The following is a 15,909-nucleotide window of genomic DNA, read 5'->3' on the forward strand; positions in this document are numbered from 1 at the left end:
CTGCAGAGCCAGCTGGGACCAGAAAGCAGCACACCCGTGGGCCAGAGACACAGCCTGAAGGATGTCCCCTGCTCAGGGAGGTGTTTATGATGTGCGGGTCTGTGAGAGTGCCCCGACCAAACGGGACATGTCACACCAGGACACCGCACAGCCCCTGCTCCGCGTGTTTGGCCATCTTCATGGGATCCTATCCTCTGCTTTCTGTGTCTCCTGAGAGGAGCTGAGTGGTTCTCACAGCAGCCCCCCGGTTTTGGCCTCGTCGCTCCCCATCCGCGCTGCCCCCGAGCGCCCCAACTCCGGCGCTCCCCTTGCAGGTGCCCCATCCTCCCCGCCGGCAGGGGGCACCCTCGTGCGCGCGGCAGCGGGGCGGGGCGGAGCCTGTAGGAACCGGCATCCCCCGCCCGGGGCGCCGCTGGTGGGCGGAGCCGCCCCGAGACTCGCCGGGGCCGTCGGCGGAGCAGGAAATGGAGGCGTGAGGGGCCGGAGGTTTCCGCGCCGCAGGGCTGACCCGGGGCTCTCCCGTCGCCCTCCCCGGACGGGCCCCGCCGCGGCTGCGGGGCCGGGCGCCTCCGCCCGCCTCAGCCGGCTCCGCGCCCCGCCCCCGCCGCGGGGCCGGCATGTGAGGCTGCCCGGCGGCGGCGCCTCCCTGCGCGGCTGGGCCGGCGCGGCCCCCGCACCGCTGCTCGCAGCCCGCCGGAGGGGAGGCCCGGTCCGGCCCTGCCCCCCGGCCGCCGCCCCGGAGCGGAGCGGTGGATGGGGCAGCGCGGCCGGCGCTGGGGACGATGCCGCGGAAGGAGCTGCCGCTGCCCGAGGGCTGGGAGGAGGCGCGGGACTACGACGGGAAGGTGTACTACATCGACCACGGCAGCCGCACCACCAGCTGGGTCGACCCCCGCGACAGGTGGGCGGCGGCGGGGCGCGGGGGAGACGCGGCTCCGGGGCCCTTTGCGTTCCCCGGGGTGGGGGGATCCCCGCGGGCAGAGCTGTGCCCGAGCCCGGCGCCTCCGCTCCTCGCTCTCGAGTTGCCTGGTCGGTCGCTGCCGCCGTCCCTCGGCTCCAGCCGGGCTCCCGGCCCCAGTTCTGCTCGGCGGTAGGGAGCGCAGCGCGATCGCCTCGTTACTCGCGGCCGGGCGCTGGGCTCCTGCCCGCGCTGCTCGGGAGGAGAGGGGCGGAGGGCGATCAGTGAGGGGGGGGTGTTGTTTTGTCCTTCACATCTCCCTACCCACCTCCTTTCCCCTCTCCAGACATCTTGCAAATCTGCAGCGCACGCTGCCGTCGCGGGGGAGGGGAGCGCGGGTGCCACCAGAGCGGTGACGGCTCCTTCCCCCTCCCCAGCCCGGCTCATCACCCCCGAGAGCAGCGGTGGCTCTTTGGAGTAGGTTGGACTGACGAAGTGGAGTGAGGAGGTGTCGGTGGGTCGGACCCTGCATGGTGCCCCACCTCTGCAAGCCGTGCCGTGGTGTGGGTGAGCGTGGGGATTACCGAGGTCACCCACTTCAGGGTGTGTTTCTGATCACCCTTCTGCTTTCCAGCAGCCTCCTCTTACTCCCGCTTTCTCTAGCGAGCTCTTTTCCCTATATTGTTCACTTTAAAAAGTAGGAGAAACAGCAGACAGTCTGCTGTTCAAGAGCCAGGTCATTTTCCAAGCAACGCTCTGTCCTGGCACATTCCAGCTCCATGCTTGAGGCGGTTACAGTGAGCCAGCATACGGCTGCTCGAGCATGCGGGAAGCTCAACTTTGGGATCACTGTTGAAATCACAGGTTTCTGAATTTCAAGTTTAACGCTCTGTTAGCCGAAGGTCCTGGACCCACAGACTCAAAAATCTATCTTGATGCGCTGGAAATTCCAACAATCTGAAGATGCGATTTGTCATTGGTAAATTTTACACGCTTCCCCTGTCTGACAGTGTTTTCCTTGTTGTAGGGCAGCCAGTGTGATTTCTGGATTTGTTTTCCTTTCTTCCCCTTGCTCCAGGAATCAGTTCCTTGAGGGAGCTTCCATTGCTGGCATGATGTCAGTGCTTTGCCTTCTTTCCAGTTCTGCTTAGATTTTTTTTTTGTTAAGCATGAAAGTGAATGATTGTCTGATTTTACAAGATTTTAAACAGTGCTCTGCATTCCAGGAATAATCCTTGTGTATGCTGTACACAAAGGTAACCTGCTGCTGGCTGTATGCGGTCAAGAAGAGCTAATAACAGGGTGGTTTCAAGGTGTATTTTTTAACCTTCATAAATCAATGCAAGCTTAAATTAGGAGTGTTTTCCCATCATCTTTATTTTGTTACAGAGAATGAAGACAGCGAGAAATTTGATAGGCCTAATAGCGGCTTATAAAAATTCTCATCTGTCTGTGGTTAGTGATTCAAAAATGACAGAAAAGACTAAATGGGTGCTTTATTTACACATGTGTATTGAGCTGTCGCAGAAACACTACCTACTCCCCACTGTTAAAGGAGAATATTCGAACACGTACTGATAAGTTGTATCACATGACATTTGTTGTGCACATAGAAATACACCTGAATACACATGGCCCCGACAAGCTTTGCATCTGAGTCATCTTCCAGTAGCACTACCAAGAAAACAAGCTGAATCAGACGGTCCTCCTGAAAATCCTCAAGGCTTTGGAAAGTTTATTGGTCCAACACTAGAATAACCGACACAGCACATCCCCCATCACCTGGGGGTCCCTGTGCTTGTTTAAGTTGAAGCACCGCTCTGGCAAAATCACAGGAAGGGAGTTTCTCTTTCAACTGTCTGCAAAAACCTGCTGATGGGGAATTTCTGATCAGCTCAAGTCACAAGAGAACTACTCCCTGCAGTAGTGAACTTGGGTTTGTGAACTTCTTATTTTAAGGTTTTGTTTAAGTGTATTTTAAGTTTAAATATTTTAAGCATAGCCTTTTACAAGTCATGTTTAGAACTTCTGCACCTGAGAGGCTGGTTTCAGTGTTTGCCCTCTGTGCTGTAGCTACGCATGCAGTCTTTAACTCAGTAAAACGCAGTAGATATCAGGAAACATGGCTGTAAAACTGCAAGTTGGAGCAGTGTGGAGGAAGGTGCACATGGTAGGGCTCACTTTGAACCCAGCTGCGTGTCATTGGGACCGTACCTTTGTAATACCTGATAAGTTTATTCAGGGAGCAACAACTGGTAGCTGAAGATAGAGCACAGAGCTTTTTAAACCTTCCCTAAATCTTTCATTCTGGCTTAATTTAGTGGAAGTAAACACGAGCAGGGATACCATCTAGCTTCAGGGCACGGGCTTGCCCATTGTTTTTGTGACAACAGTTGGTGTCAGCTTTGTAGTCCTGCTAAGGGAGGTTGGTTTAATGGGAAGCAGGCCTGGCAGGGGCACACAGGGGTGCTGGCAACAAGGGGTGGACGGTGGGACCTCAGCTGGCCTCAGACTGTGTGAAATCAAAAGCTGGGCTGGTGGTTTTCCAACTCCTGTAACGCATGGCACGAGTCCTGCAGATGGGCTGGGGATAAGGGGACCATTAGACTTGGCTGGTAGGAAGTCACTGGCACCCGGTGGCATCTCGCTCTCCTGCAGAGCTGACTTGAGTGATGCTCAGACACCTGAAGTCTGGATTGAAGCAACTGCAGGTCAGCACATTTTTGCCTCATACCCTTTAAGGGTATATGAGACTTCAGGGCAGTTCTGGGAAGCCTGTGGATGTTAGAGCATTTTGGGAAATCATCTAAGGTTAAATAATCTGGAGAATTTTGTGACTTAACTGTTACTGTGCTTGTGGTATGATGTAACAGAAAGGAATCAAGGTACCTTGTAAGCAAGAATTTCAGGTTGAAAAGCTGTAAGGTAGTTCTAGTCACCATGTGGGGAAAAAAACCCCACACTACTGTGTTTTTCCTTGTGTAAAAGGAAGCTCACATAGCTGACTTTTTTGTAGATTTGTTTGAAATGAGATAATTCAAGACTTGGATACAGTATAATTGGAGATCAAACCTTCCTGAGCTGGGGGAAGAAATGTTTCATTCCTGGTTTTAAAAGTAAGCATGGTCTTTTAGGTATGCACCAGTACATACCATTTGGTAAAACATATGGGAGACTTGTCCCAGCTGCTTTCTTAACACAGAGGGTGCATCTGCACTATAAGCTGCTGTGCTGCTAACCAAACAGAAAATAAGGATGTCTCAGAAACGTTAGCAGCAGCTGCTGCCTGTTCTTAAACACCCGTATGAATCAGGAATTGCAGCAACAGTGCCCCAGATGAGATTTTTCCTTTCATCAGATGTGAGGTTAAAGGTGTGTATCTGGGTTCGTGTGGGTTCCTTGAGTTCTTTACACCAGGCTTAGGGAACCTCTACTCTTCCTTAAACTATCTTGGCAGATCATAGTTTTTTCTCTCTTCTCTTTGTGTTTCAACCCAGAAGCTTCCTGATTGTACTGAGGATTTGGAGATGCCTGGTAACCTGTCCCACTCTCCAGTATTCCTGTTGTCATACTCATCCTGCTGGCATGGTGCTGTAAACAGCTTTCTCTATTTTTTTACTGAACTTCTCATTTTACCCCAATCACTTGGCTCCTATTGAGAGGGAAAGCTGGTGAAATGGGAGCCCTTCTAGGTTGAGCTTGGTGAAGCTGCTAAACAGCAGCAGATGTTTTCAGTTTCAGGAGGCAGCAGTGCCTCAGTTGGTGGCCCTTCAATTTTTTAGGGCTCTTAGTGATATAAAGGGTTGGAGATGTTTGTTAAATGAAAGCCTAGATACTGCAGTTGCTCCCTGAAATCCCCTCCTACTCCATATGGAGGTTTTTCCAGTTTGAACCCACAGAGCAGAGCTCTGGTAAAGAGAATTAGGGAAGTGACTTGCCAAGGCTTGGGGCCAGTATGTGCCAATGTACATGTTGTCACATGTAGAAGACTTAGTGCTTTCAAAATAGTTAGGGCTGCCTATTTATAGAGGAAGATTCAGGCTTGCTGAGCCCGAGGATCTAAGTGAACAAAAGCTAGGTGTGTCATATGGAGAGCACAATCATTTTGCGGTGCCCCTCTAGGTCTGCCTTCTAGGCTCGATGTGAAATACTGCAGTGTATTTTGCCTCCTGTATGGTCCTGATCCTGAAGCTTTTTATCCCCGGTCTGCTCTGCATGCTTGTTATCCAGACTTCCTGTATGAAAGATTTAGAAATGTGAGCATCATACTAAAATTTCCTATCTAACTGTCCACTGCTTGGATTATAGCATAATTCTAATCCCTGGAATAAGCTGAATATAACTAACTTAATGTGCAACTTCTCCAAAATAAAGGGGTGAGAAGAAATGAAGTGAAAAGCAGGAAGAGTAAAAGGAGCTGTGGTTTTCTGTAGATGAACATCAGTAAGCATAAGGGGAAGAGAGAAGAATTCTCAAAGATGGAGCATTTCTCTTCCCCACATTTTTCGCTGGTCCCTGGCAGCAGTGTGGGTCGTGCAGCTGAAGGCTGCTAGTTTGGTGCCAAACACCCTGCCATATGTATGTGAATCTGCTGCTTTCTCGTGTTTGCGTTCCCCAAAATAGCTGACTATTTTATAAAGAACAGACAGTTCAGTGTATGCCCACAGCGTTTATAACCATTTTTCATGAGTACAGAAGTGAGCGACAGAAATGTGATCTTCGTAGTCATCTAAATGTCATCTCTGGGAGCAGGTGTTTTAATGTGGAGGACTTTTGCTGTTCTTACAATTTTTCCCCCACAGTAAAAGAAAATTAATTGGTTTATATAAGTGCTAATATATAGGGAAATGGGCAACAAGTAAGGTTGTGATACTTCACATTTTTTTTTTTTTCATTTGTTAATATCATGAGTCTTCCAAGATGAATTAACGCAAGCTGCACCTCTGATTTGAAAAAGCGGATTAAAGCTGAAATCAGTCAGACCTCTTCAGTTATGAAAAATCAAACTTAATTATTGATGTTGTTTGGTTTTAGGTTTTATTTTTTTGTGTGGTTTTTGTTTGTTTGTTTTTCTTTGTTTTTTGTGGGGGTGATTTGTGGGTTTTATGTGTCCGTGTGTTATAGTAGGATGTGTTGACAGGTTTGGAGGCTGCAGGCGCTGCCTCCAGAGCCACAGTGCTTGCTCATGTGTGAACTCACTTGGAACTGGGGAGGGCGGCTGGAAGCAACAGGTATGATGCTTTTTAACAAGAGCGTCTTTGCTAAAGGTTTTGTACGCGCACCTGTGTAGCGGCAGAGGATGTTGGCAGTGGCTTTAGGACTACTAAAAGCATTATTTTATCTTACTTCCCTATGGAACATGAAGAAAATGAGAAATGTGGAGCTTTGCTCAGCTCAGCAGCTTTTTAATGCATCTTGGGGAATTCTAAGTCTTAAAAGATCAGAACTGCTTTTGAAGAAGTCTCTGTAAATCATATTGTTTAGAAATATGTAGGCTGAGCTTCATCTTCTGCTTTGACAAGGTCATCTTGCTCACAAGATCAGTCCTTTAATTTTGCCTCAAAGACTGATGACTTGTGAAGTTAGTGACACTGCCACAGACGGGGAAACTTATTTGTCAAGGGGATCAACAATTCCATCCCTATGTAGGTCATGTATTTTCCAATCAAAGTAGTTATCTTGATCTCCATTCAGTGGAATGGCAGGAAATTGGTTAGTAAATCCCAGCAGGTGTGGGTATGGCAGGCGAGAGGTGGCCACCGTGTTGGTGGCCTGGGGCAGGAGCTGATGGGCACCTGAAGCTGCTGCCAGAGGAAAGTTGTGTATCGCTGCAGGGAGCAAGGGCCAGAAATGGGTCTGCCTGAAAAATGTTATTTCATTGTCTGGGTTTATTTCACAGAAACAATTGATACAGGTTGTGTACGTGTGTGCAGAACTCATGAGGGGCTGTGGGAGCGGAGCTGGTGCTGGTGGCAGCGCAGGAATGCTGCTGAGGGGACACTTGGGAAGCTGTCCCCAGGCACTTGACCTGGGCAGGCTCTCTGCCAGCCTGGCTGGGGAGGTGTTCCAAAGCTGGAGGTGCTCAGCTTTGCCCCGTGATTTCTGGCTGAGTTCTACTGGGAGAGTGGATTTTCACTTGCTGGAGCCCGGATGAACCCAGCAGCGGGGCAGAGCATCTCCTAAAGGTGTAATTCACGCCCATGTCTTCATAGCTAGTACAGTTATGGGAAGATGAGTTTGCAGCAGCCTTTTCCATGTCTGGATGTGATTTAAATTCCTCTAGCTTGTGCCAGAAAATTTATAGGAAGACATGTCCAAAAAAACTTTAATGAAATAACTTGTACCTAAAGTGATGCATGGTAAGTGGCCGAGGGTGGTCCTGTCACTGATCTTCCACACCACATTTTCAGACTGAGCTCTTATCTCAGTTACTGGAGGAATCTATTAGTAAATGATTGAATCGTATTCTGTCACCTCCCACAGCGCGTTCCTGCCCGCCTTACCGGGACTCGGCTCCGCTCCTGCTCTGCTGGGATTGAAATGTTCTGGGCTGGACTTGACTTGGCAGATGGTGGTGTCAGGTATGGGGAAGATTAAGGTCTTTCGCAAAGAGGGGGAGAGATGGTGCCCCTACTTTGAGAAAGCCTTGCTGATGTTCGCCCTGTGCAGGGGCTGTTTGAACCTGGTGGCCTGGAGTGCCCCTCCAGCGGGGCAAGTATTAGTTGAAAAAAAATACATGAATAAAGGGGTGGCAGCAGCTAGGCAAAGCCAGGTGGAGGTGTGTAGGCTGATGCTGCTCCATGCGCATATGAGAGCTATGTAGATTGACCGCTTCCTTGGAGAGGAGTAACTGTTGTGTTGGCTGGTTGTCATTCATGAGACCTGTGCAGTAAGGTTACATGCTTCGCTTGTAGTAATGAAGACTTAGCTCTAACTGCTCAAATAGAACCCAGAGTTCTTGTTCACAGAGCTTAACGTTGGTGCTCCCCCCTCTCTTTCAAGCTACATGCATAGATAATTGGCTGAACAAACAACAGACAAAACTGCTCCCAGTAGAATAATAACTGCTTTTCACTGCCACTCATCCAGTCAAGTGACATCTGGAAGACACTCTGGGTAGTCACAGGAGGTTTGGTGTGTAGCAGGAAGATGCAAAGAAGCCAAATCCTACAGCTGTCAGTGTTTTCTGTTTTTTCGTGCTTTTGGATGGGTTCTGCTGGCTTGGTTTGTTCTCTGTTTATGCTGGTGCTTACGGCTTCCACCCCAGCCACAATGTTCTGCAACATAAGTAACCAACACATTTAAAAAGCAGATGAATTGCTTTCTCAATCTCATAGAGGTGCTGTGGGGATTAATTAGTTCTGACAAAGTGCTTTCTGGCTGGGATGTCAAGCTGATGTTTCAAGACTAATGGTATTGTTGAGTGAAACTATTTAGTTCTCCTCAAATGCCTAATCACTGTTTTAGAAGAATTTACTCAGAGGAGGAAAGCTTTATTGATTTAAAGCACGCAATAAACAGTATTGATTCGCAAAAGGCAGTCATTCATATCTGCTCTATGCAGAATTGAGATGTGAGGTGGTCACATAACTATTTTGAACGAAAATGTAAGTGAAACTATTGCTTAAATGACCCTGTAGCAACTTGCAAATTCCCTATACATGACTTAAAACTGCTTTGATAGCCTTGTGCCCAGAACAAGGGCAGTCCCCTAAGGAGAGGGCTCTCTGCTATTTCATCCCTCACAACCCTGCCACAGGGAAGACGGCCTGCAGAGGAACAGCAGCGGCCAAAATAATCTTCTGGACCCTTAGAGTGGCACAGGAAAACATAGCCCAAAACTGCTCTATAAACCTGCGCTGTGAATAACTTTGCAGTTAATTTTGCTTGTGCCAGGCACAACTTTTGATTTCACGTGGCATCTGAGTGTCTGCAGCTGCTGGAAGACATAGCGGTGGCCCAGCCGCACAGGCTGGTCCCTGCAGCCCCCACACCATCCTGGGCACAGATCCTGCGGGATGTCCTGCGAGGGGCTTGAGCAGGTTGGCATTGGTGATCTGTTGGACCATGGCACCCAGCCCCTGAGGGCATGGGAAGAGTCGTCTCACTGACAGGTTCATCCCGGGCTCTTGAAGTTCTTGTAGTTGGACCGTTTGAAAGATGGAGTGCAGTTTTGAACTGCTTATCCAAATTATCTCAAAGGGAGCTTGGGTGGGAATGGTAATGGAAGGTATTTGACTGTCACATGTGATGCAGCTCTGCACATTATCCAGTCTGTTTCCTGTGAAGTGTCTCAGGCTGGTGGCCTGTCTGGGTGCTGCTGGGTCACTCAGGCTGGTTCAGGCTGCGGAGAAGCTTGTAGTGACCCCTGTGGGAGGTGGAGATGATCCTACTCATTTGGTGGAACTGGCTTCCTCTGCAGCTGCTGAAATGCAAGAGAGGTGCATGGGTGAGAGTGGGGAGGCAGGCAGCACCCCAGAAGATGACCTTCGCCAAGAAGAACTCTTCAGCCTGTCTGCTGCTCATTCCACTGGGTTCCCGTGCTTCTCTGGGGGCTCGTTGGGATTTCCAAGGCAGCACATGTGTACTGTGCTGCTGCATCTTGTGTCTCAGATCTAGGGGATGTGACAGTTCTGCTGCAACAGCGCACACAGGCTAAGGTCCGTGCTCAATTAGTGATGCTGCTCTGGTGTGTAACAGCTGTTTGCAGTGCTCTTTAGACAGGCTTTTGCTGTTCGCACCTGGACCGTTGTTCAGAATGGTGCTGCTTCCATTCCTCAGCATCTGATGTGACTTTGGTTCTTCTGGTTGCTGCTTGTGACTTTTGCTGTTGATGGAACTGGAGTGGCTCGGCTCACCAGAGACCTTCCTTCTTTGAAGGCCTCTGCTGCTGCAGCAGCTTATGTGCTCTCTTTAGGATTTTTCCAGATGCTCCATGTGACTAGTGGAGTGATGCTAATGATGCAGCTTCATTGACTGCTGTTGCTCTTAATTCCTGTATAGTGGAGATGGAAGCTTTTCTCAAGGAAGAACTTGGTATGAAAAGGAAGTATTTCTAAGATAAAAAGGTAAGACTTATCTAAATTAGGATGACCTGTACTGTATATAGCGTTCCAGGTGAACTTTTCATATTGAATTGTGTTTTTAAAAAAAGAATCCTTAACATGAATAGCATTTTTGTATTGTGGAGCTTTGACATGGTTAAACTTGAAATCAAATCAGCACTTAGAACACTTTTTTGTTGGAACGTGTATGTGGTGATGCTTGGGTGTATTTGATTAGTGGTGTGTGTTAACCCTGAGAGAATAAGGAGGTTGAACTCTTCTGCTCACTGTATTATTCAATGTTTCTCAGCATCTGATCTCTCTCCACTTCAGTTGTCAGTTTACCCACTTGTTTAGATTTTTCTGAAATTCCTTGAAATCATCTCTGCATCCAGCTAACCTGAATGGCTTGTCAGCCCACAAGGCAGCGAGCCAGACTTGTAATTTGTCTTTTCTTGTGTCACTAGTAAGTATTTCGCACTGTAAGATCTAAGCATCAAAGTTAAACAATCTGTAGCCTTGATGAGATACTATTTAATTCTTATGTGGACACATACATAGAAGGCTTTAGGCTGCTTAACAGCTAGTTCTCGAGTAGGCAGATTTGTCCATAAAGAGATCTCCTTACAGTCCTCAGTGAGTGTATTTCTGCCTTATTTTAACCTATATATGCAGGAAAGTGAGATGTCGTGGCTGCTCCCATGTCCCATGGCTTTCTGTGGCACCAAGGTTTTGCAAGGTATCTTAGACTTCCTAACTTTTCTTTTTTTTTTTTTTTTTGTGTGTTTTTTTTGGGTTTTGTTTTTTGTTTTGTATTTTTTTTGTTGTTGTTGTTGTTTTGAAGCTTGAATGTAGAAGCTTCCAGATTTAACCTGAGTCTGGGATGTCAAATATCAATGTGATACTTTTTCATTTGAGATGGTCTGTAATTCTGAATAAAGGTAGATCTACTGTCATATGTCATCTGTTAATTATTCAGAGGCTATTGTATGGCACTACTTGTTCCTTATGCAGCTGGCTCACTTGTCATTCAGTTTAGAGGGCATCTGCCATCATGGGCTTTGCTTGATGCTAAGGGAAGCATAACTTGAACATAAACACTTTTTTAAAGCACACGTTGTTTGCTTGCCTGATTTCTTGTACTACTTGGGCTCTACTCCTCACTGCCTTTTTAAGATTTCTTTTTAGAAGAAGAATGCATGGGTGGAAAGGGAGGGGTATGCGGGCCAAGGAACCTGGCTTGGTCACTTGCAAAAGGGTTGCATGGACAAAAATCTCAGTTTGCAAAGGCAAATTTGCATCTGAACTGGTGACACAGAGTCGTCCACTCAGGCTTGTTTTCACATGTCCTTTGTAAATGCCACTCTTATCCCCGAAGCAAATGTTCTGTGTTGAATTTTCTCATCTTTATTCCCTATTTGTCCAGTAGTCTGTAGCTAATGCCCCATAGGGCTTCCTGGTTTGTTTTCTGTTTGCTTCCCAGAGACGAGCTCCTACAGTTTGGATGGTGGTTTGACAAGTCGTGGTGCATCTCCAGCAGCTTAGATAGACTGGTGGTCCTTTCTAGTGGGGTTGCTATGGGTCTTGAGTCAGCTCAAAGGCAGCTGATGCAGTTACTCCTCCGTGTTTAGTGTTTTGCTGTGTAGTAACAAAAATGAGACCAGTCTGAGTGTTCTGCTTGGAAATCTGCTTGTGATGGAGCACTGCGTGTTGGTAAGTGTTCCTTTGCAATCAGACTTATTACAGAATAGATTTTCAGTGAAATAACCTAGATGAAATAATTTTAACAATGTCCTTTAAAGGCATTATTGTTTGAATTCCCTTCTGTAGTTGGGCTCCTCTCTGAATGACAGCAGCGCCTCTTGCCAAATTTGTGGAAGACCAGCTGAAATGCTGCTTTGAACCAGACCAGATACCTGATGAAAGGTGTAGGGATTAATGGAGTTACGTCAGTATGAATTAAGAATGTGTGAATTAAGGATTTTACAATAAGAGTTTTATTATTTATGTTGCTTATGGAGGCTTTACTTCCATTAGCTAGTCCTGTCTTTGCAGTCGAAGGCAAGCTGTTGACCTGTCATTTCATGCCTTTGTATTCCCAGCTCTGATGCTCAGAGCTCTCCCTTTTCCAGTGGTTGTTGCTTCTATTTTCTCGCTCCTAAGCTGTATAATGCTGTTGCTTAGTTCTCTTATGGCCATACTTTATAAGGTCTCAAAAGCCTTTCATAAAGTAAGCATTTTGCCTGATGGGAGAAGGAGGTTTACAGAGTTTGAAAAAAAAAAGCCGGGGGGGGGGGGGGCGGGGCAAGAAATACACTGTAGATAATAGATTCCAAAAATGCAAATTTGTTTAAGCAACTCCTTAAAAAGAGGGGAGGGGGGATGGAATTGAAGATTAAAACCTCTGTTTGTATACATGTAGAAGCTGGAGGCAAAGCAATCCATTCATAAATATACAATAGGATTTATGTCATGGTGAGAAGTGCTACATGCATATTCATGTGTCATTTGCAAATCCTTTAGCGATTAAATACTTTACTGCAAACTCTAGAACTAAATAACCTTCTTGTTGAAATGAGATGTCCGAAGGCTCTAATGCTTCTCCAGGGGAGGGGAAAGGATGGGTGGGGTAATAGATCTGATACTCTAATTTTCACTCTATTAAAAGATTTTCAGTGTGCTTTGGGCATTATTTTATTAGAATGATCAGTAGTCTTGAACAAAACGTGAAGCAGAGGCTTACAAGAAATATTGTGAAGTGTATCAAGCTAAAGCAAATAGACTTGGAAACTTGTTAGGATGTTTTTTCTCAAATGATTTTAATGTCAAATACTTTTGTCTAAACTTTCATATCCTGTAGGTAAGGAAAGAGGCAGAAGAGTAATAGAGCTTGGAGTTGAAAGAAGTAGCCTTTGTGTAAGTGAAGTGAATTGCCTCTAAAGGCTGTAGCCTCACTTCTTTATTTGACATTAACAATGAATAAGAATATACTGTTACCGATGTTTTTGGTTTTCAAAAGCTTTAAAGTATTACAGACAATGTATATACCTTGAACATAATGCATGGGGAACAATATTGCTATAGAATAACTGTTTCTTGCAGCTTGGTGTGTTATGGCTGGTGAGGGCTCGGTGGCAGCACGGAGTGTCTGGGTAGGGTGGGTGATGTGATGGGTTTGTTTTGCCCTTCAGTCATCAGACTAAATGATTTTCTGCACATGGCACAGCTACTGACAGGCAGCCCAATGGAAAACCAGTGTATGCCTCTTGTACAGCTGTGATAAGATAAGGTTGGGACTTGCCACTTGCCATGCCGTTTGGAGTTTATTGGATTAAAGTTCTCCTCAGTTCTTAAAACTGAACTTAGGTACGTTTGGTTACACCGGCCTAAATTCTCAGTTTGTCCTTTGGGAAAGCTGTGGTTTATTCCCCTATCTGGACCATCACAAAGTGTTGCTTCCTGCTCTCTCCTGGCGCTCCTGATGAACTGTTCCTTGTTGTGTCTTTATGAGCTCTTTCTCCTTTGTGCATCAGGTTTGCATTGGGAAGAATACTATGTCCATACTGGATGGGAAAAGCCAGCTAGGTTCTCATGTTCTTGCCTCCCCACTGAGGTTATTTCTTTTAAGAAAGTTGTTTTGTCTGATTTAGCTTTCCTGCTCCTGTTTTGTAACTGCCCACTTCTGGGATGCTTTGATTCAACCGAACAACAAAACAGGGCAATGCACTCAATTCACTAAGGACTTTATATGCATTTTTCTGGCTGGCACAGGTGTAACAAATTGCCCTTTTAGTCCTGTTTACTTGTTTTTCTCATTCGGTCGCAGGTAGTTTCTGCTCCTTGGTGATCAGAGAAGAGCCCTGGATTCCCTGTTGCTGTCTTGCGTTGTGATGAGGGAGGCATGTAGCAGAGGTGATGTCCCCTTGGTGCCTGGGGGCTCTGCACTACAAAGCTTTACTTTGGTTGATTTGAAATAACGTTTCAAGGTAACTGTGGAAAGCTGTTGCTTTTACAATGAGCACTGAGGATTTGCTATCGTGTGCCATGTCAGAGCATCAGTGTGTCTAAGCTGATGGCTAGTCACGCAAGGGAATGGAAATGCAGCACTGGGTACTTGGAAGAATATAAATTGGTTTTTCCATAGAAAGGACAAAATTGGGGTAAACAAACCCAGTCTGAAACTGAACCCAGACTAGGTGACTTCTTGGCTTTATATGGTGAATACTTAACCCATTAAGCCGTTCACGTGCAGACTGGGGAATGGCTGAGGTGTGAGGTGTGATGTTTCTGGTTGCTGGGAGGCCGTGTGAGCCTGTTTCATGCCAGTGTTGTGTATTATATGTTAATAAGGAAAAATAGAAGCGATTAATTTATTAACAAACCTCACTTCTTAAATGAGCACTGCTCAGGTAAGGGGCTGGATGGGATGTGAATTTGTAGTGGTTTGGTTTGGGTTTTTTTTCATCTTGTTTTAGTAACCATAAGAAATTGCCTCTGGATCCATCTCAAAAGAGTGCAGTGAACAGTATTGTAACCACTTGTACATTTACTGGTGGAAAAACTAAAAAGCTTTGCCCTAGAGCTTGGTTGTGGCTGTAGCGCATCATTTCATCTCACCTCTCGTGCTGCTGCGGGTCTGGCTGTGGGCCTGAGCTCGTTCCTGCTGGCACGGCTGGGGAACCACCAAGCCATCCCACCACCGGAGGTGGCCCTTCCTCCAGCCCTGGGGCACATGGTCCCCTCACTGAGCTGGTGAGCACACAGAAAACTGCTCCCCCTTTTTCTGGACGCGGTTTCTGCTGCTGCAGTAAGCTGGAATGACCCACAGACTGTCTTTTGCAGCAGTGACCTGCTGGGCTGGTTCCTGCCAAGCGTGGGTACCCTGACAGTCCTGGCTCGCTCTGGAGCTGCGGTGGGTGCGGTTGTGCTGGGCTTGCCTGGCACTGTGGGTGCTGAGCAGGGGTTCAGCCAGGCAGCCGTGGCATTCAGAGTTTGTCCTTCAAAGCAAACAGCTTAAATATCAGATTGATGCTTTCTCAGTGCTGGGGGCTGTAATTCCATCTGCTGTGATGCTGTGAAGGTGACACCTGCAAAGGTGTGTGCCTCTTTTTGGATGTCCTCCCTGTATCTCCTGCATGCATAACTGAAGGCACAATTTTACCTGCCTGTTGGCCTTGCTCAGCATCTGGTTGCTTGAGAGCCTAGCAAACACTTAACATTTTCCTCAAAATGCTGTTAGAGAGAATGTTGATGTCATATTTCATTCAGCCCAAGCACTGCAGCTTCTGCAGTGTGACTTACCCTTTGTCTTCTCTGGTCTGGAACAGCTGATGCATCTGTTTATGCCATTGATTTGGCAATTATTAGAAGGACATTGAATAAAGGACATTATTAATGGAAAGGAGAAGTGTTCAAAGACATCTGCCAGTAAGGTCTGTGTTTTTAATAGTCCTGCAGTTTTATCACTGATTCTGGAAACTGAGAGCAAGTTGATTCTCTGGGTCAGTCTGTAGTGAGCTTAAACATCCTAGACAAGGGCAACAGGAGTATTTAGTTTGCCAGAGAATTTCAACTTAAGTCTTTGCAGACAAGGAGAACTATGGATAATGATTTATTTAGCTGAGCTGATAGGAGTAAGTTAAAATACTTGTTGAGGGTTCTGCATTGATCATGTAGACCATTTTTTGGATAGAGATCAACAAAACCAATAAACTGCTTGCTGAAAAAATTACTGGCGTGGGAATTGCATCTCATTTGGATGCTGATGGTGAAGTAGTATTCAGTTAAGCAGCACATTTCAACCCCGTGAGCTCTCGTGGTGGCTTACTTAAGACCAGATACATGGTGCTGTAAGGCACAATGTCAGACCCGTTAAACAGAGCTTCGACATAAAAAGAAGAATGGAAATGAATAGCTGAGATATTTTAGGTAATTGCCCTGAGCAACAGTGATGGTCATATTCTAACA

General features: G+C 46.7%; 1 protein-coding gene across 1 annotated transcript in view; it reads left to right on the forward strand.

Annotated features, from left to right (window-relative positions):
* The first annotated feature begins 635 nt into the window (after nt 1-635).
* The window catches only part of WWC1 (WW and C2 domain containing 1), a 65,467-nt gene continuing 50,193 nt past the window's right edge, over nt 636-15,909 (forward strand). The window contains exon 1 of the mRNA XM_065848936.2: nt 636-901. Coding sequence (XP_065705008.1) covers nt 783-901 — 119 coding nt within the window. The 5' untranslated portion in view covers nt 636-782. The remainder of the gene's footprint in view (nt 902-15,909) is intronic.

Source organism: Patagioenas fasciata, chromosome 14 (genome assembly GCF_037038585.1).
Source record: "Patagioenas fasciata isolate bPatFas1 chromosome 14, bPatFas1.hap1, whole genome shotgun sequence".
NCBI classification, from domain to species: Eukaryota; Metazoa; Chordata; class Aves; order Columbiformes; family Columbidae; genus Patagioenas; species Patagioenas fasciata.